Raw genomic sequence first — 21,096 nt, forward strand, 5'->3', positions numbered from 1 at the left:
TGTTGCAGGAGTTTGATGATGTATTCCCAGAGGAGATGCCTAATGAGTTGCCACCCATTAGAGGCATTGAGCATCAGATTGATTTTGTACCTGGAGCTGCTATTCCAAACCGACCAGCCTATAGGAGTAATCCAGAGGAGACAAAGGAACTTCAGAGGCAAGTTGAGGACTTGATGAGCAAGGGGTACGTGAGGGAGAGCATGAGCCCATGTGCAGTACCAGTTCTATTAGTGCCAAAGAAGGATGGGACGTGGAGAATGTGTGTTGATTGCAGGGCGGTCAACAATATTACGGTAAAATATCGGCATCCCATTCCTAGATTAGATGATATGCTTGATGAATTGCATGGCTCTTGTATTTTTAGTAAAATTGATCTTAAAAGTGGGTACCATCAAATTAGAATGAAAGAGGGTGATGAATGGAAAACTGCTTTTAAGACAAAGTATGGCCTTTATGAATGGTTGGTTATGCCATTTGGACTTACAAATGCGCCTAGTACTTTCATGAGATTGATGAACCATGTCCTACGTGCATTCATTGGCAAGTTTGTGGTTGTGTATTTTGATGATATCCTAGTGTATAGCAAGGACTTAAATGAGCATATTGAGCATTTGAGATATGTGTTTGATGTGTTGAGATGTGAAAAGTTGTATGCTAATTTCAAGAAATGTACCTTTTGCATGGAAAGAGTTGTTTTTCTTGGATATGTTGTTAGTACAAAGGGTATTGAGGTGGATGAAGAGAAAGTCAAGGCCATCAAGGAGTGGCCAACGCCAAAGAGTATCACTGAGGTAAGAAGCTTTCATGGTTTAGCTAGCTTTTATCGGCGTTTTGTTAAAGATTTTAGCACCATTGCTGCACCACTCACTGAAGTCATTAAAAAGAATGTTGGGTTTCATTGGGGGGCTACTCAAGCGAATGCTTTTGCCACCATTAAAGAAAGGTTGTGCTCTGCACCTGTGCTAGCATTACCTGATTTTAACAAAGCTTTTGAGATTGAATGTGATGCCTCAGGTATAGGGATTGGAGCTGTTTTGATGCAGGATAGGCGGCCCATAGCTTTCTTCAGTGAAAAGTTAAGTGGGGCCTCACTCAAGTACCCTACTTATGACAAAGAGCTTTATGCTCTTATTCGTGCATTGGAGACTTGGCAGCACTACCTATGGCCTAGGGAATTTGTGATCCACACCGATCATGAATCATTAAAGCATCTCAAGGGTCAAGGTAAGTTGAATAAAAGGCATGCTCGTTGGATGGAATACATTGAGACATTTCCATATGTCATCTGTTACAAGCAAGGTAAGGAGAACATTGTTGCTGATGCTTTATCTCGAAGGTATGTACTTCTTACTTCTATGAGTGCTAAGATGCTTGGGTTTGAATACGTAAAAGACCTATATGCCGATGACGCTGACTTCTCTAATGTGTACGTGGCATGTGATAAGGTGGCATTTGGTAAGTTTTACAAGCATGAGGGTTACTTGTTTAAAGAAAACAAACTTTGTGTGCCAGGTTGTTCCATGCGTGAATTACTAGTGCGTGAGGCACATGGTGGTGGATTAATGGGACACTTTGGTGTCAAGAAGACTTTGGATATTTTGCATGAACATTTCTTTTGGCCTAAGATGAAGAGAGATGTCACTCGCATTTGTGGCAGGTGCATTACATGTAGGAAGGCCAAATCTAAAGTGTTGCCACATGGGTTGTATACACCCTTACCCGTTCCTAGTGAACCATGGGTCGACATATCTATGGACTTTGTTTTGGGGCTACCTAGGACCAAAAGGGGTAGAGATTCTATTTTTGTGGTTGTGGATAGATTTAGTAAAATGGCACATTTCATTCCATGCCATAAAACAGATGATGCCACAAACATAGCTGACTTGTTTTTCAGAGAGATAGTGCGACTCCATGGTGTTCCCAGGAGTATTGTTTCTGATAGGGATGTTAAATTCCTTAGCTACTTTTGGAAGGTGTTGTGGGGGAAATTGGGTACCAAGCTCTTATTTTCCACTACTTGTCATCCGCAGACTGATGGTCAAACTGAAGTAGTTAATAGGACCTTAACTCAGCTTTTACGCACTGTTGTTCATAAGAATTTAAAAACTTGGGAGGATTGTTTGCCATTCATAGAGTTTGCATATAATAGGACCATGCATACTACTACTTCATATTCTCCTTTTGCAATTGTTTATGGATTCAATCCGCTTACCCCTTTAGATTTGATGCCTTTACCGGTTGATGGCAGGAGTAGCTTGGATGGACAAAAGAAGGCGGAGTTGGTGAAGTCACTCCATGAGAGGGTGCGGCTTCAAATTGCGCAAAAGAATGAAAGAGTTGCTTCCCAAGCCAATAAAGGGCGAAGGCGTGTCATCTTTGAACCTGGAGATTGGGTTTGGGTTCACATGCGCAAAGAAAGATTCCCAGCTCATCGGAGGACTAAGTTGCATCCTCGAGGAGATGGACCTTTCCAAATCCTTGAGAAAATTAATGACAATGCCTATAAAGTGGATCTCCCAGGTGAGTATAATGTGTCTGCTACTTTCAATGTTTCTGATCTTTCTCCTTTTGACGTAGGTGAAGATTCGAGGTCGAATCCTTTTGAGGAGAGGGGGAATGATGGGAACCAAGGCAGGCCTACTCTTAAAGATCCTTTGCAAGTTCCAGATGGGCCAATTACAAGATCGAGAGCCAAGAAGATCAAGGAAGCAATGCAAGGATTAGTACAAACCACTTGGGAAGAAGCTAGCAAGAGCCCAACACTCAAGATGGGCTTGAAAGAAGAAAAACCAGCTTTGATCCACTTGATCCAAGCTGTGGAAGACTTGACTTAGAAATATGGCCTTTAGATATTAAGGCTTTCAATTTGTTTAAAGGATTTTTATTATTAGTTTTGAATAAGTGGGCTAGAGGATGCTTAACCCACATATGTCTTACTTATTTGAACTAGGGTTTAGAAGTACTGTAGCATGAAACTGTTCACGCTACAGTACACGCGGCTACTGTTCACCAAAGGGCATTTTTGAGAGAAAGGGTCTCAAATTTTAGTCTAGGGTTTTATCATGTTTTGGGGAGGGTATTTAAAGGATGTAATCAGCCATTTCAAGGCAGACATTATTTTATTTCGAATTTTAATTGTGAGTGAGTTTTCTCCTCTTGTTCTTAATTGAACTCTTGAACTTATCAAAGGTAAATCACAACCTTTGTGGCGTTCCTCCTCGTAATTTGGGTTCTTGAGACGGGATTTCAACGGGTCTAGATTTTGATATAATCTAGGTTCTTGAAACGAGTTCTCAACGGGTCTAAATTCTCCATCCATAGACTTGAGTTTGGCGTTCTTGGGTTTGTTTTTCCAATATTGTTGTTGGGTCTCAAAGCGAGTCGATTGGGGTTCACATCAATAATGATTAGAAAAACAGCTCCGAATATTATTATAAGTGGCTGAAGTTGCAGCACTCGACTTTATGAGAGCCCAAAGTTGCCTTATTTTGTAGGGTCCTTCCTATACGCCATTATCGTGTATGCTCGCTCCCGTAATAAGCATATGCAGACAATAAACAAAAGATCAAAAAATGTATCAAGATTATTCAAGCATATGCTTGTGTGTGTGGAGTAGTCTATTTTCTCAAATTCAAGCATCTAGAAGGGACTCTTCCTCTGAAATTCTGGCCTAATCAGTTAAATGCACTGGCATCCTTGAAGCTACATAACACAAATAATTAAAGTTTACCCCAAAGGCAGAGCAAGGACCAAATGGCAAGCGGCAGAGTGAGCTTTGAAAATGATGAAGAGGTAAAGGAAATAGAGCAGGTTTTGAAAAGAAAGATAGAATTGCTCGTATGTAGTTTGTCATGTTGCAAGGCATTGTCTTACCAATATGATCAGCAGTTGTAGTAACTATCTTGGCACAAAAAAGTAGATAGATTTTCTGATTACAAGCCGTAGTTCAATCCAAAATGTATTCTGACACACTGAGCTAAGAAGAAATGCCCTTGCATACTTGCTTTAGTCATAGACAGAGTTTTTCAAAGAGTAGTTGTCGTTTGTTTGATTTTGTTATAAATCACATATCATCTATAAGTCAAGTTCTGTACCACATTATGGAAAGTACTGAAGTTTATCAAGTGGACAAGTGCCTGTGGACTTCTAAAAGGCACTGAGAAATTAACTCCAAGGCAGAGTAAGTTTACACCCAATAATTAAAATCACAACTAATCAATCGTTTGTAGCTCATCTGGACAAATAACAGAGCAGTGAGTGAAGCCAAAATATACCAATGGCTGGGTTTGCCCACAGAAGGTCCCTCTTTACTGCCTTTGAAAAGAACAGTACTCAAACATGATATATGTTGTTAATACATAAAAATAACCCTATGTTCAGCTATAAAGAAGTCCACTTCAATTGCTTACTGAATTGGATAATCCACTGTTTGAAAATCTTATAATTATAGCATAATTTATTGTTATAGAATCACACAAGTACTATTATGTGAAAGTTACAGCGAGGAAGTTGTCAAGAAACTCATCTCTCTTATAAGTTGCCAAAATAGGATCATTTGCAATTTAATTATCATTTGCAAGGACGGTTCCTAGAAATTCCTCATCTTTCCAACAAGTAGAAAATGATCAAATAAATTCTAGCAATCCCACAAGATATTAAGATTTAAGCGGTTCAGTTTCAACAAAACTTATTTTCATCCACTGACAGAGATAATTTCAAATAAATTCACCAATTGAGATGATCCTCTTCGATTGCTTACCGGCAACTTGGATGTTGGGTGCTTGATGAGATGAAGCATTTTTGTCTGGCTTGATTTTGGAACTTGTCGAAGTCTCTGCCTTTATTTTCTGAAAGACTCTGCAGAAGCATATGATTTTTCACCTTGATATACACATTCATATAGACAAACAAAAGATGTGCTTTTTATTTTTATTTTTATTAATAAAATCATCCAATAGCTTATATACCATGCCTGGGTCAAGAGATTGGAGAGTTACAGTTCGTCTGCGTCACATGTTTTCAGTTATCCCTGAAAAAGTTATTTCCTTCTGGTCAATAGTATATGAGATTTGAAATCAAATGAAACGTAATTGTTTGGAGCTGGTCTTTTTTCCCCACGTTATGAGCTCAAAATTGCCAGAACCCGACACAAGCTCCTCTGTTTTTGTTGGTCTTTTTCTCCCCTACAAGAACTCCTTTGAGTCATACATATAGATATATAGATATATATGTAGCCTGTAGGTGTACATATTCCCTGCATTAACAATGAATTAGCCTGTATTTAACTGCACTGCATGATTGAAGTTGCACTACACTGCATTTAATTACATTGCAGAATGCTTTATATATGCTACATCGAAACATTTCAAGATTGAAGATCATTGTTGCAATAAAACCAAATCTTCTGCATTAATGACAAATTCCAGCACAAACTCTTTGATGAGTGCTCTACTAGTTGCCAAAATTCATAGAATAATGATTAGAAAAACAGCTCCGATTCTCTGAATATTATTATAAGTGGCTGAAGTTGCAACACTCGAGATCATGATAGCCCAAAGTTGCCTTAATTTGTAGGGTCCTTCCTATACTCCATTATCGTGTATGCTCCCGCAATAAGCATATGCAGACAATAAACAAAAGATAAAAAAACGTATCAAGATTATTCAAGCATATGTTTGTGTGTGTGGAGTAGTCTATTTTCTCAAATTCAAGCATCTGGAAGGGACTCTTCCTCTGAAATTCTGGCCCAATCAGTTAAATGCATTGGCATACTTGAACCTACATAATCACAAATAATTAAAGTTCACCCCCAAGGCAGAGCAAGGACCAAATGGTGTAGGGCATAGGATTAGAAAGAACCAAATGGCAAGCGGCAGAGTGAGCTTAAAGGAAATAGAGCCAGTTTTGAAAAGAAAGAAAGGATTGCTCGTATGTAGTTTGTCATGCTGCAAGGCATTGTTTTACCAATATGATCAGCAGTTGTAGTAACTATCATGGCACAAAAAAGTAGATAGATTTTCTGATTACAAGCCGTAGTTCAATCCAAAATGTGTTCTGGCACACTGAGCTAAGAAGAAATGCCCTTGCATACTTGCTTTAGTCATAGACACAGTTTTGCAAAGAGTATTTGTCGTTTGTTTGATTTTGTCATAAATCACATATCATCTATAAGTGAAGCTCTGTACCACATTATGGAAAGGACTGAAGTTTATCAAGTGGACAAGTGCCTGTGGACTTCTAAAAGGCATTGAGAAATTAACTCCAAGGCAGAGTAAGTTTACACCCAATAATAAAAATCACAACTAATCAAACGTTTGTAGCTCATCTGGAAAAATATCAGAGCTGGGAGTGAAGCCAAAATATACCAACGTCCATGGGCCTCCAATGGCTGGGTTTGCCCACAGAAGGTCCCTCTTTTACTGCCTTTGAAAAGAACAGTACTCAAACATGATATCTGTCGTTAATACATAAAAATAACCCTATGTTCCACTTCAATTGCTTACTGAATTGGATAATCCACTGTTTGAAAATCTTATAATTAAAGCATAATTTATTGTTATGTGATAGTTACAGCGAGGAAGTTGTCAAGAAACTCATCTCTCTTGTAAGTTGCCAAAATAGGATCATCTGCAATTTAATTATTATTTATCTCAATGAAACGTACTGCAAGGACGTTGCCAAGAAATTCCTCATCTTTCCAAGATATTAAATCTATTGAAGTGGTTCAGCTTCAACAAAGCTTCTTCTCATCCAAATTCGCTAATGAAAAGATGGAGTACTAGAAAATAATAATAAATTATTCAAATCCAAGACCCTAATGCATCCAAACTTCACAATCTCATTGCAAAGAAACACTCGATCGGCTATCTCTAGACCAATTCCTACTCAGAGGATGCAGAGAGTGGAGGGCATATTTTTCCACAAGACTAGAGCTTATTTTCCACATGCTACAACTTATTTTCCACAAGACAATCGCCTTCCACTGATATTCTTCTTGTGAAAAAAGAAGTCAAGTCAATCAACAAAAGGAACCGAAAGAAGTTGCCGATAAACTAATGATTCTTTAACAAACGCGTATGCATGCTTTTCCTCAAGCCGCGTATGCTTTTCCTGAAGCAAATGAAAGTTACCTCAAAAGAAGATACCAAGAAACTTTTGTTGTAGTGCTGTGTAATTTAATAGTTATCTCAAAGAAAGGTACCGCAAGGAAGTGCCCAGGAAACTCCTCATCTTTCCTTGAAGTTGCCAAGAGTAGGACCGTGTTTAATTAATTTATTATTTATTCCATTGAAAGGGACCGCAAGAAATTGCCAAGAAACTCTCATCATCTTTCTTCATCAAACATGTATTTCCAATGCAACTTTCAACTTCTGAATTCTCAATTTAAGAAGAGTACACTTTCAGTAGTAATCCGTCATAGATAAACAATTACTTCTCTGATGGCCGTTCAAGGTGCTTCTTCCTCTTCCCTTTCTTCTTTTACTCATAGGTGGAAGTACGATGTATTCTTGAGCTTTAGAGGTGAGGATACTCGTAACAATTTTACTGCCCATCTATATGCTGCTTTAGTTCAAAGAGGCATAAACACATACAGAGATGACGACAAGCTTCAAAGAGGGGAAGAAATCTCACAAGCACTTTCCGATGCTATCGAAAGCTCAAGGATTTCAGTTGTAGTACTCTCAAAAAAGTATGCATCATCGAGATGGTGCTTGGAAGAGTTGGCGATGATCATCGATTGTAAAAAAACAAAGCAACAAATAGTTCTACCAGTGTTTTACGATGTAGATCCAACAGAGGTACGACATCAGAGTGGGAGTTTCGGAAAAGCATGGGCTAAGCTTAAAGATGAGACCGAGGATGAGACGAAGTTACAGAGGTGGAAATCAGCCCTTACAGAAGTGGCCAACTTGGCTGGGTTCCCTTTAGGAGGCAGGTATGTTGCTTCCACCCACTCTTACGCCTTTATTATAAAAACACAAAAATGTGATAATAATACATCTTAACAAGGCAAACCAAATCTGAGAAGGGAACCAAAAACGTTAATTAAATAGATCATTGCCATTTGTTGCCATATATAAAACTTTGAGTACAAGTTCATTTTCTTTTGTTTCTTTGTTGTGAAAAGCCTAAAAACTCTTTTTCTTTTTTCTTTTTCTTTTTCATTGCCAGGAACGAATCTGAATTTATCCAAGAAGTTGTTCGAACGGTTTTTAAAGTAGTTAAGCCTAAAGATTTAAACGGCGTTTCCGAGCATCTAGTTGGAATGCAGTCTAGAGTACAGTACGTCCATAATAAGCTTTCAAGTGTAGAAGTGAAAGACACTACACGCATACTAGGGATCTTTGGAGTTGGTGGAGTCGGTAAGACAACTCTGGCTAAAGAGATCTACAACTCATTTCTTAACCAGTTTCAATATAGTTGTTTTCTTGCCAACGTGAGAGAAACTTCAGAGCAAGGGAAGGTTTTAATTCGTTTGCAAGAGACACTTCTTCGTGAGATCCTAGGAGACTCGAGTTTGAAGGTTCAAAATGAAGATGAAGGAATGGGTCTCATAAAAAAAATGCTTTTGAGTAAAAAGGTTCTTTTACTTCTTGATGATGTGGATCAATTGTCCCAAGTTGAAAAGTTACTTGGAGATTGTGATAGGCTTGGTGATTGGCTTGGTTTAGGTAGTTTAATTATTATAACAACAAGAGATGAAGGTTTATTAACCAATTATAATGTTCATCTACCATACAAGATGAAGGAATTGTATCAAGATGAAGCTCGTCGGCTGTTTTGTTGGAATGCCTTCAAAAAGGAAGAACCTAGCCAAGGTTTTGCAGAACTCACAGAAAATTTTTTGCGTTATGCTGGGGGCCTTCCATTGGCTTTAAAGGTGCTGGGGTCATATTTATATAAAAGAGAAGAAATTAAATTTTGGGAAGATGCTCTAGAAAAGTACAAAAGAATTCTTCCCGATGATATTCAAGGCAAGCTTAGAATAGGCTATGATGGTTTGGAAGAAAGTGAGAAGAATATTTTCTTGGACATTGCATGTTTCTTTGCAGGGGAACGTGAAGAATATGTTACTAACATACTTGATGGTTGTGGTTTCTTTTCCCATACTGGTATCCCAATACTAAGGGAGAAGTCTCTCATAACCATTGATGAGTATCAATGCATAAACATGCATGATTTACTCAAAGTTATGGGCAAAGAAATTGTTCGTAAAGAGTCAGACAAAGATCCTGGAAAACGCACTAGGTTGTGGTTTCATGAAGATGTTCGTTATGTACTTGAACAAAATAAGGTAAGATTTACATAAAAATACATTTCATTCGAGATTGTAAAAATGGGCTGGGAAATACATATACACATGCGTCCATGCACTTATTTATTTATATGCATACTGCATCTACCACACATATCACTCGTAAGAGGTATTTTGTTTATAAGTAGGATTCCTTAATTGGCCGGTTACAATTAGACGTAGTTTTTCTGTCAATATCTTGAATTTTTCTTATATCAATAGGTAAGATTAATTAGTAAATATGTATAGACATGTACTATATATACATATAATATATATTTATATATATAAGCAAATTACTGATCCTAGCAAATGATAAAATATGAAGATCAACTTTATTATGTTCTGATTTTGTTGGTAAATTTATGCATTGTCTTGCTAGGGAACAAACAACATTGAAGGCATACTGATAGACTTGCGCCCTAAAGAGGATTTGATACACTTGAGTCCTGGAGCTTTCGAAAAGATGCCGAATCTCAGAGTACTCATAAATCGCAATGCACTTTTTTCAAAACTGCCTAATTATTTCTCCGACAAGTTGAGGGTGCTTGATTTTTACAACTATCATGGTACATCTCTTCCATCAAACTTTAATGGAAAGAACCTGGTTGATTTAAGAATGACTATGTGCAAGCTCAAATCATTGGGAAATAAATTCAAGGTACTATTATTATCTCTATCTTTTCTTTTTCTTTTTTTAACAACATTGTACGTATATGTTGTAAGTTTTCCTCGAGCTTATATATTTCATTTCTTTTTGTTTTTTTTTTTTTACAGAACTTTCAGAATTTGAAACTTCTGATATTTGAAGAGTGTGATTTCCTAAATATAATTCCCGATACGTCGGGGCTTCCAAATTTAAAGCAATTGAGCATTTCGAGGTGCGTAAGATTAGTTGAGGTAGATCAATCTATTGGATCCCATGGTAACCTCGTCCAGTTGACAATTGACAATTGCCCTAAACTTAATAGTTTTCCAAGTTCCTTCAACTCGAGATCTCTGAAATTTCTTACTGTTAATCGTTGCGGAAGCCAGTTATCCTTTCCTGAAATTGGGCTAGAAATAAAATGTTTACAAGTGTTTGGATGGAACTTCACTGGTCTAAAGGAACTGCCTCCTACTGGGAATCTCACTCAACCTCGATATTTAAATCTAGAAGTCAAAGAAAGTAATACGAAACTGACAGATTATTTGAGACTTCGCAATCTACGTCCATCAAAATTAGATTCCTCCAAGTTTACCAACTGCTTCTCCACACTGGTAAACTTGTATCTATTAGGAAGTACTTTCGTTATCCTTCCCGGATGGATGGATCGATTTGTTCGATTGAGGAGACTTTGTTTATCTCAATGCAAGAAACTCAAAAAAATCGAAGTTCTTCCCCCAAATATAGAATCCGTAGATGCTGTAGGATGCACGTCATTGGAAAGTTTTCCAGAAATATCAAAGAGGTTTGAATTCAATACCAGCAACTTGAGTGAACTACATTCGATCAACTTGTATGGATGCTCTAAAATGCTTGTAAACGTTGGGAGTCATGTGGCAGCTATTCTAAGGCCCCAGCCCCAGGTATCTCTCTCTCTTTGTTTTTTTTTTTTTTTTTTTTTTTTATACATACACACGAGTAGCTTTCTCTATATATAGAAATATGCATTGCTAAAAAGAATGATGCTTGTTTAACAGAAACGTCCAAGGAATGAGGGCCTTCTATTTCCAGGAAATAAGATTCCAAATTGGTTCGACCATTGCAAGGAGACTTCAAGTAGTTGTTCAAGTGATATATTTATTGAACTGCTTAATCCTAGTGTGATTAATGGAATCCTTACATGTGCTGTTTTCACCTATACCCATGAAGTTGAATTTGATCAACTTTTTTTTATTTCAATTACGGTCAACTATGATGGTAGACGTCTGGGTATTATAGACAAAACACATTGTTTAAAGGCCTCAGACGGCCAGCATGTATGGTTGGATTTCTACGATCTAGAGCCTTTTACCCTAGCGAAGGGAAGTCTGCAAATTCGTTTTGAATGCAATTCAAATGGAACACTCTTAAAGCATTGCGGAGTCCATCTGGTACGCAATGACGAGAAGAATGCTAAGAGTTATTATTCGGACTATTCAGACTCAGAGAATGATGATGATGAGGAGTGCTATTCACACTCAGAGGATGACGATGACGAGGAGTACTATTCAATGGATGACAATTTAGAGGATGGCGACAAGGATTAAGATTTATACCATTAAAAGGTAATTTACATCATTAATATAATCTCTCTTGTTTTATTTTTTAATAAAAAATTATTACATACTTTCAAAATCAATAACTTGATATTACAGTATTAAGACTATCTTATCATTATATATTATATAATTAACATTATTTATTTAAATATAAATGTTAATTAATATATATACCATTAATATAAAATAATCTAATTAAAATTACTGTCTTCCCAAACATTCAAGTTTTCTCACCAATATAATTCATTTATTAAAAAATACTTCTCTTTAATAAAAATTCAGATTATTAAAAAAATAAATTAAATTATAAATATTATAAATTTATTATTTAAACTTATTTTTAAAATGAGACTATATTTGTGTAAAAACATAAAAAACTATCATCTCATGATCTATATTTCTTTACTAATGATACAAATTTTCTAAGTTTTCTCGTTTTATTGTGCAGCCTCCCACCGTGTTCCTCAGGAATTCGCAGTCTCAGGCTTTATGCCCTTTGTTAGATGGAGTTACTTGGAATTTTTTTCCTCTTTTATTTTGATTTTGATTTTTAGGTTTGGATTTTCAATTGATTTATGCATTTGAAAAATGTTATGTAATATAATAATTCGAATTATTTTTATTTTTCTATTTCATCAATGTTTTGATTATCAGATTTCTTAACAATATTTAGTGATCGTGGGACTGGAGTGTCCCAAGTTTTGTTTTCTTCCCTCTCCCCCTTTCTCTCTGCTTCTTCTTTCTCAATCTTAATTTTCTTTTTTAGTTTCTTTCCAGTTCTTTTTTTTCCCTTCGTTTGCAGGTTTTCTCAAAGATCCGAGGAGAAGTAGGTATTTGCTTTCTGTTTTTCGATTTCTTCGAATTCACACTCTTTTTTTTTTCTTTTTCTTTTTTTTTTTTTAATTTTTTTTTTACGTCATTTGTAGATACACTGATCCAACTTACGTTGATTTTTTTTTTGGTGTATTGATTGATGAACCCGATCTCGTATCGATTGGGATTTGATTGGCCTCTACAATCTCACTTTTAATTAAGTTTTTGAGGAGGACTTCGGTTAATCTGCATATATTTGTGGGTAGTTTGCTCATAGAAATACATATAAAAAAAAAAAGGTTTGCTCATAGAAATGGGTGAAGATCAGAAATTGATTTATGAAGTATTATGGTCTATGTCATGTATATCATATGAGAATCCTTCCCTTAGATATGAGCTTGCATTTGGCGTGATTAGTGAGTGAAGGTGTTTCTTCGATCCAAAAATGAAAAAATAAATTATAAAATTTAAATTGAAATTCTTGTTTCCTTGACGCCTTGATCTGGTCCTGTCTTTTGGAAGAGCGGTCTGGTGCAGCATCATACAACTATGATGCCGCGGGTGCTGCTTGCACACTCAAATGGACCTTCCATAACGAGCTTGGCCTTGTATTTGTTGCTGTATATCAGCGGTTATCCTCCATCTGTTGTATGTGCAAATCTGCTCGCAATGGTGAAGCCTGAGTTTTTGGAGATGTATGATCTGAAACGGACAGCCTATAGTGATTTCGATGAAACTTTTAGGCAACTGAAAATGGAAGCTGAAGCTCGTGCTGAAGATTTGAAGAGATTAAAGCAGGTAGTGGGCAAGCCTCTAAATAATAGTAAGAAGCAAGGGCAGATGCAAAATGGCTAGATTTGAAGGAGTAAGTAACAAAAAGAGTCAAAGTACTTCCCCCAATGATGTTGGGGATGGTGATCATACGAAAGGCCACAACTTGGAGAATGGGCACTCCAACAGTAACTATGTTCATGATGAAGATTCTAAGGTGAATGAATGGTGGTGCTAACAGTATAGAAAATGGGAGCTTCGATGCTGGGGCTTTTGATGTAAATAAGCTTCAGAAGCTTAGAGCTAAAGGTGGGAAGAAAGCCGAAACCCTTGTTAGCAAGGGCTCTAAGGCAGAGCCAGCGAAAAAGATAACAAGGAAGAATAGAGTTTGGGACGATTCACCTCCTTAGGCAAAATTGGATTTCACAGATGATGTGGGTGAGAATGGGGACAATATAGAGGTTGTTGCAGTAGATCATGATGAAAGGATGATGGACAAGGAAGAGATTTTTAGCAGTGAAAGCGAGGTTGAAGATGATGAGGAAGTGGGGAAGGACAGCAAACCTGAAACTAAGAAGAAGGGGTGGTTTTCAACAATGCTCCAAAGGTTAGTTTATTAATTTCAATCCTTTGGTTATTGTGTGTGCATGTATGACTTAATTTAGAGCATACACGTAATTTTATATTTACGACTTCCATTCAATATCCGCAGTCTTTGTAGTTTTAGGCATAATTAATTAAAGGATGTTGCTTGAGTTTTTCAACAATGTCTTTCTTCATGAAAAAAATATGATACTGAGTTCTTGATCTCCATCCTGGCGATTGTTGTTTCGACAATTCAATATAATGTTTTGGGCCATAATTTAGTTTTTACATTGTTACTTCCTTTAAAATCTAGTAATTTTACATTTTAATGCTAAAAGCCTGAGGCCCTGAAGTTTATCTTGTTGATGGCTGAAATTTCATATTTGTTTTTGTATTTTGGCAGAACCCATGAATCAACCGTAAACTTCAGGGCCTCAGGCTTTTAGCATTAAAATGGGCTGTCGCCTTACCATTTCATTTTTTCTTGAAATCTGTCTTGACATTATCAGATACTTGCTTCATTAATTATTCACTTTCGTATGTTCAGCATTGTGGGCAAAGCGAATCTGGAGAAGTCAGACCTGGAACCAGCTTTGAAAGCTCTCTAGGATAGGCTTATGACGAAGAATGTGGTATGTTTGCATTTTGGCTTCAGTGATCTACTCTGTTTCATATTTGTTTTATCTGTACTTCTCAAATACACTCAGCCTGCTACTTAGAGCTCCTTGTTATTACATCACAGGCTAAGGAGATGGCAGAGAAACTCTATGAATCAGTGGCAGCGAGTCTTGAAGGGAAAAAGTTGGCTTCGTTTACAAGGATATCTTCAACTGTACAGGTTAGTGAATCCATCCCCCTTTTTTTTATTTTTTTAATCTCAACAGTTTCGTTTCTCATCATTTGATTGTTTGTGATAAGATTAAGACCCAGGCACGAAACAATGACTGCAGGCAGCAATGGAAGAAGCTCTTGTTCGAATTTTAACTCCTAGGTGCTCTATTGACATATTGAGGGATGTGCATGCTGCCAGGGAACAAAGGAAGCCTTATGTTGTTGTTTTTGTCGGTGTTAATGGAGTTGGGAAATCTACTAATCTAGCCAAGGTAAGCCATCTCTTTTTTATTTTTCTACTTTTTTTTTAAACATAAATGGAACAGTGAGACTTCCACAAATAATATTAAAAAAAAAACGATTGAATGTCAAGATTTAATATAGCTATAGCCCCAACTTCTGTATCGTAGAGGATGCATGTGCGTGTGTATTTGCATACATTGGTCCTGTGAGCGCACTTATTATATTCTGTGAATTTTGAGTGTAGAGTTTCTTTAAAAAATCGCTTTGCAGGTTGCCTACTGGCTTCTGCAGCACGAGATGAATGTCATGATAGCTGCTTGTGACACATTCTGATCTGGAGCTGTTGAGCAGCTGTGGACTCATGCACGAAGGCTCCAGGTAGAACATTTGATTTTACAGCTTATTACCTGGCTATCTGGCTTCTTTACTCATAGAGGGTTTGTTTGTTGAATAAAAAATATGTAAGTAATACAAGCTGGACCGCTGTATTGTCCCCTTTTTCTCTTGTAAGATTCCTATATTTGAGAAGGGCTGTGAGAAAGATCCTACCATTGTAGCGAAGGAAGCAATCCAGGAGGCAACGGATAATGGTTCTGATGTGGTTCTAGTTGATACAGTTGGTTGAATGCATTAGCTGGTATTATGTTATAAATATCTGCTGTTATCTGCTATATGTATTACACTGACTTTTATAGATAATTAGGGCTATGTATTTCTCTGCCATGTTATTTTTTACTCCATCATGGCCATTTGATACATGTACTCCATTTTTCAAGATAATGAACCGTTGATGAGGGCACTGTCAAAACTTATTTACCTTAACAATCCTGTTCTCGTCTTGTTTGTTGGAAATGATGCCGTTGATCAACTTTCAAAATTCAATCAGGTATGACTTTTAGATTTAGGATTGTCGTCTATTGTTGGGACCTTTATTTATCGAGTTATTTAAGCTACGCTTGTTTTGTATACAGAAATTAGTGGACCTTTCGACTTCAGCTAGTCCAAGACTGAGATGGGATCTTGCTCACAAAGTTAGATCCTATTGATGATAAGGTAGTTACTCTTCAAACAGCAAGGAGTTCGAGTGTTTTGATTGCTTGATTTGCGTCCATTGTGGTCATCTGTTATGACTAATGTATAACTGAAATTCATGGCGTAGGTTGGAGCTGCACTATCAAGCATATTACGAATTTGCCAAAAAGAGGATAGTGCTCCTGATACAATATTAGTATACAAGTGTCTGTGTTTGAACAAATGAACTCTTAACCTTCTGTTACAATGGAAATTGATCAGCTTGAGCTTTGAAAATGATGAAGAGGTAAATTAGGAAATAGAGCAGGTTTCTAAAAGAAAGAAAGAAAGAAAGAATTGCTCGTATGTAGTTTGTCATGCTGCAAGGCATTGTTTTACCAATCTGTATCAGCAGTTGTAGTAACTATCTTGGCACAGAAAAGTAGATGATTTCTGATTACAAGCCGTAGTTCAATCCAAAATGTATTCTGACACACTGAGCTAAGAAGAAATTCCCTAGCATACTTGCTTTAGTCAGAAACACAGTTTTGCAAAGAGTATTTGTCGTTTGTTTGATTTTGTTATAAATCACATATCATCTATAAGTGAAGTTCTGTACCACATTATGGAAAGGACTGAAGTTTATCAAGTGGACAAGCGCCTGAGGACTTTGAAAGGGCATTAAGAAAGTAACTCCAAGGCAGAGTAAGTTTACACCCAATAATTAAAATCACAACTAATCAAACATTCTCCTCTGTAAGGAACTTATGAACTAAAATGCAATACATTCGAGTTTTGTTTTTGGCTACCACTGCTCCACTAAGTGGCCATTAAAATCAATATTAGAAGCTTACTTATTTCATCAACTGCAGCAGCTAGCTAACATTTGTAGCTCATCTGGACAAATATCAGAGCAGTGAATGAAGCCAAAATATCCCAATGGCTGGCTTTGCCCACAGAAGGTCCCTCTTTTACTGGCTTTGAAGAGAACAGTACTCAAACATGATATCTGTTGTTAAATATATAAAAAGAACCCCCTGTTCAGCTATAAAGAAGTTCACTTGAATTGCTTACTGAATTGGATAATCCACCGGTTGAAAATCTTATAATTATAGCTTAATTTATTGTTATAGAATTGCATAAGTACTATTATGAGAGAGTTACAGAGAGTAAGTTGTCAAGAAACTCATCTCTCTTGTAAGTTGCCAAAAAATTCTATGAATGTTACACAAGATGCTAAGAAATTCTATGAATGTTTCATCCACTGACAGAGATAACTTCAAACAAATTCACTAATGAAAAGATGGAGTACTAGAAAATAATAATAAATTATTCAAATTCAAACTTCATAATCTCATTGCAGAGAAACACTCGATCGGCTATCTGTAGACCAATTCCTACTCAAAGGATGCAAAGATTGAGGGCAGGCATATTTTTCCACACAAGACGAGCTTATTTTCCACAAGACAACCATTAAACGCCTTCAACTGAATTTTTCTTGTGAACAATTCAAGAAAAGGAACCGAAAGAAATTGCCGAGAAACTAATCAATTTTTAACAAATGCGTATGCATACTTTTCCTGAAGCCACATATGCTTTTTCCACAAATAAGCAATAAGCAAGGCAGAGCAAGGACCAAATGGTGTAGGGCATAGGATTAGAAAGGACCAAATGCTGCAAGGCATTGTTTCACCAATCTGATAGCAGTTATAGTAACCATCTTTGCACAAAAATGTAGAATTAGAACAAACGCAATCCGCCATACCAGACATCAGAATACAGTTCAGCAAATTGATGGCACCTACATAGATTTCTGATTACAAGCCGTAGTTCAATCCAAAATGTATATTGAGACTAGAAAATAGTTTGGACCATATTCTTACACACTGAGCTAATAAGAAATGCCCTTGCATACTTACATAATTAACAATACCACACTATAAATCAGAGATAGACTTGTACAAAGAGTATTTGTTGTTTGTTATAAATCACGTCATGATCTATTAGTGAAGTTCTGTACCGCATTATGGTAAGAACTGAAATTTATAAATTGGACAGTGCCTGAGGACTTCTAAAGGGCTTTGAGCACTAGACGCAGCATTGAGAAAATAAGTCCAAGGCAGAGCAAGTTTCAACAAATATTAGGGCCGTGAGTGAAGCCAAAATATATCAACGACGTCCATTTCCCACAAAAAGTTCTTTTCAGTTACATTATTTCCCCTCATGATTCATGAGATTAAATGGGCCTCCACTACATATTACATTGTTTGAACTAATTTGCTAAGATCATTACAAGACACACATTGATTTAATCAAACTCCAATACACAACAATAAACTACGAAGCTTGGTCTTCTGTTTTTTCATACTTCTTAGTCTTCTGTTAACTTAGCATGCTTCAAAGATTTTTTCCTAAGCTGCTGCAAAACTTGTAGCATAAGAAAGCAAGTATTAACTATAAAGCATTAATGTGAATTTATTAATTAATTAGAATGATCAGAAACGTGACCATTCTGCATGTTATTAATAAGGATTGACCTCTCCATCTGTACATGATTATGAATAGAAAAAGTTATTAGAGGAAGTTTACAGTGCAAGTACTAAGAAGTAATACAACAGATATTGATAAAAGCAAATCAAAGATATATGACAAGGAAATAGATTTTTTCAAGTAGCTGGACTACTGGATCATTGAAGGGATCTAGTTTATTTGAGGAATTGACCTCATCCATCCACCCCTTACAGGGACGAAAGTGCCATTTTAATATCATTACCAACTCAAATGAAACAAGCAAGTGGAATTGTAAAATCGATAGAGGGAATTAAGCATCAAAGATGTGCTGCTCTGACTTACCATTTTATTTTTTATTTATATATCATCTCCCTTTAAAAGTTCTATTTTCTATGTAGATTTTAGAGACTCATGCTATAAAGATTTTAGGGTATTTTTCTTGTTTATTAACTTGCACCCATATCTATGTCTTGCACAATTTTTTAGCAGATCTATATGATAAAATGGCAAATGGTATATATCATATCCAGGAGTAGTATAGTAGGTAGAGTGACACATGACACATAAATTGGCAAATGGTATCATATCAGATCAAGACTCACATGAACATTTAATGTTGTATGTATTACTCTTTGTATTAGATTATCCAATTCTTATCCAATTCTAACACACAGTCAATTCACTAACATTTACAGAGCCGGCTGGGCCTTTCTACAAAACAACTACTGATTAGTTAAGGCATGCTCTAGTAAAATTTTGGGAGAAAAATTCATAAAGACAACAGAGATTAAAGATGTTCCACAATAGCCAAAGTACATGTTTGTAATGAATGTTCCCATAGTAGATGGCATGCACAATCTGGTGAAGATGTATCGCCTCTAACTGATCATCTGTGGGAAACATTCTTATACCTCTTTATTCCATCTTGTATTAATTGAATGGATGCATGCAGACCTTGGACCACCATGACACTACACTTTTTTTTTCTTACTAATGTGAGAGAGAGAGAGAGAGTATAAACATTCATAATGCTAATACTGCTGCAAAAAGAAAAAAAAATTGTTTATGATCTTCAGATCTCATTGGAGAGAAACACTCAATCGACTATCCCTAGACCAGTTCCTACTCAGAGGATACACACAGAGTGGAGGGCATATTTTTCCACAAGAGTAGTGCTAGAGCTTATTTTCCACAAGCTACTACTTATTTTCCACAAGACAATCAGTAGTCCTAGAGCTTATTTTCCACAAGCTACAACTTATTTTCCACAAGACAATCAGTAGTCCTAGAGCTTAATTTCCACAAGCTACAACTTATTTTCCACAAGACAATCATTAAACGTGTTGAACTGAATTTCTTCTTGTGAAAAAAGAAGTCAAGTACTCAATCATAAAGAAAAATGCAAAATGCAAAATTGTTTTTGTTTAAATCTTCAGATCTTATATAAGCTGCATAACATCGCCAAGAATGAAAGTTAGTTAAAATTTCAGATCTTCCTAGTATGATTATTAGTAGATTATTTATTAATTAAAGCAACATAAATAGTAGCATGACTTTCCTCTTTTGCCCTTTTCATAAACTTTTCATTCTCTCCGATACCACACTAAGCATTTTTAGTGTGTGAAATCTGCAAAGCTCATGGTTTAATATATCCAGGGACTTTTAAGAAACTCCAAAAAAGTCACAAATGGCATTATCAGAAAAGAAAGCATAAAGCAATGAGTACCAAGGGAAGTTTTGAGCTTATTGGAGCATAAAGCAATGAGTATCAAGCATAAAGCATAAAGCAAAGCAGAAGTTATATAAATTAATAGAAGATAATCGACAATGGAGCCAAGGAAAAGAGCCACTCTCTGTAAAAGCTAAAAAGTTTCTTTAAACTTAAAAGCTTGTTGAAAGGAGTTAGTGGAAAGATTCTAAAAATTAAACCAACAAAAGGATTCGAAAACCAATAAAAGGACTCACAAATCCGGATCTAACCGATAAAAATATGCATTAAAGATTATTCCATTCAAACATTGTCATCAAAACAAACTCAAATCAATAGAGAGAACAAAGAACTAGTAACAAAGGCAAAGACGAAATAAAAGATAAAGAACAGGGAAACATCAAGCATCTGTTTATATCATAACTCACAAGGAATAATTTTTAATTAAATTTAAATAATAAACCAAATATGATCACATCCAAAGCTTTTGAGAAGAAAAATGCTCCCACTGAAAAATGTGCAAATATGATAAAAAAAATTTGACACATCTCGTGTTTTATGACGTGGTACAAAAATAATGTGCAACCTCATTTTCCTTCGATTTCATGTGCTCCTTTAAGAAGCTTCCACCTTGTGACCATCAAGAATTCCCCATGGAAGGTGAATAAATATTCCTAAAATATCAAAAAAGAAAAGAGAAAGGGTCTCAGCTCTTAAAGCATCCCAACCTTATTATTCCCTATCAAAACAAAAATTAAATTTATTCAAAACAAAAATTAACTCCACCAAAGCCGGACATGTATGATAGGAATAATTCTTGTACCAAGATTAATGCATGGTTGCTATTTAATTTTGTGGAAATGATTGGTGGCATGGGGTGATTGGAGCGTGAACCGTAAGCTAATTAGAATATGAAAGATTGTAGAAAGATCCGTCGTAATTAGAATGAGATTTTTTTTTTTTTTTCAATTGGAGAACAGATTAAGTATATATTCTTGATTTAAGGGTAGTCATGCGATTTGAGCCCACCCTTCATTAGTGCGTGTAACTAACACATGAATTAAGGAAGTCGCCAAGAAACTAA

General features: G+C 36.1%; 1 protein-coding gene, 2 long non-coding RNA genes and 1 pseudogene across 8 annotated transcripts in view; 3 read left to right on the top strand and 1 right to left on the bottom strand.

Annotated features, from left to right (window-relative positions):
- Positions 1–7,292: 7,292 nt before the first annotated feature.
- Positions 7,293–21,096, top strand: part of LOC122299724 (disease resistance protein RPV1-like) — a 92,889-nt gene continuing 79,085 nt past the window's right edge. The window contains exons 1-6 of one of the 3 annotated variants that reach the window (XM_043110147.1): positions 7,293–7,936; positions 8,173–9,295; positions 9,678–9,956; positions 10,073–10,864; positions 10,979–11,545; positions 11,988–12,369. In XM_043110147.1, coding sequence (XP_042966081.1) covers positions 7,440–7,936; positions 8,173–9,295; positions 9,678–9,956; positions 10,073–10,864; positions 10,979–11,527 — 3,240 coding nt within the window. In that variant the 5' untranslated portion in view covers positions 7,293–7,439 and the 3' untranslated portion in view covers positions 11,528–11,545; positions 11,988–12,369. The remainder of the gene's footprint in view (positions 7,937–8,172; positions 9,296–9,677; positions 9,957–10,072; positions 10,865–10,978; positions 11,546–11,987; positions 12,370–21,096) is intronic. The other 2 variants (XM_043110144.1, XM_043110145.1) reach the window with 2 other exon arrangements.
- Positions 12,407–15,552, top strand: LOC122299731 (annotated as a pseudogene).
- Positions 15,559–16,683, top strand: LOC122299737. 3 transcript variants are annotated; one of them, XR_006239746.1, is made up of 5 exons: positions 15,559–15,668; positions 15,754–15,835; positions 15,942–16,100; positions 16,435–16,498; positions 16,669–16,683. It is a non-coding gene; the product is annotated as an uncharacterized LOC122299737 (long non-coding RNA). The 3 variants fall into 3 exon arrangements; XR_006239744.1 differs by having other exon boundaries at positions 16,427–16,498; positions 16,666–16,680; XR_006239745.1 differs by lacking the exons at positions 16,435–16,498; positions 16,669–16,683 and having other exon boundaries at positions 15,942–16,348.
- Positions 17,938–20,981, bottom strand: LOC122299741. 2 transcript variants are annotated; one of them, XR_006239752.1, is made up of 3 exons: positions 20,836–20,981; positions 20,599–20,686; positions 17,938–18,220 (listed from the first exon to the last, which is right to left on the bottom strand). It is a non-coding gene; the product is annotated as an uncharacterized LOC122299741 (long non-coding RNA). The 2 variants fall into 2 exon arrangements; XR_006239751.1 differs by having other exon boundaries at positions 17,938–18,212; positions 20,836–20,980.

The sequence above is a fragment of the Carya illinoinensis genome, chromosome 16 (assembly GCF_018687715.1).
Source record: "Carya illinoinensis cultivar Pawnee chromosome 16, C.illinoinensisPawnee_v1, whole genome shotgun sequence".
Taxonomy (NCBI): Eukaryota; Viridiplantae; Streptophyta; class Magnoliopsida; order Fagales; family Juglandaceae; genus Carya; species Carya illinoinensis.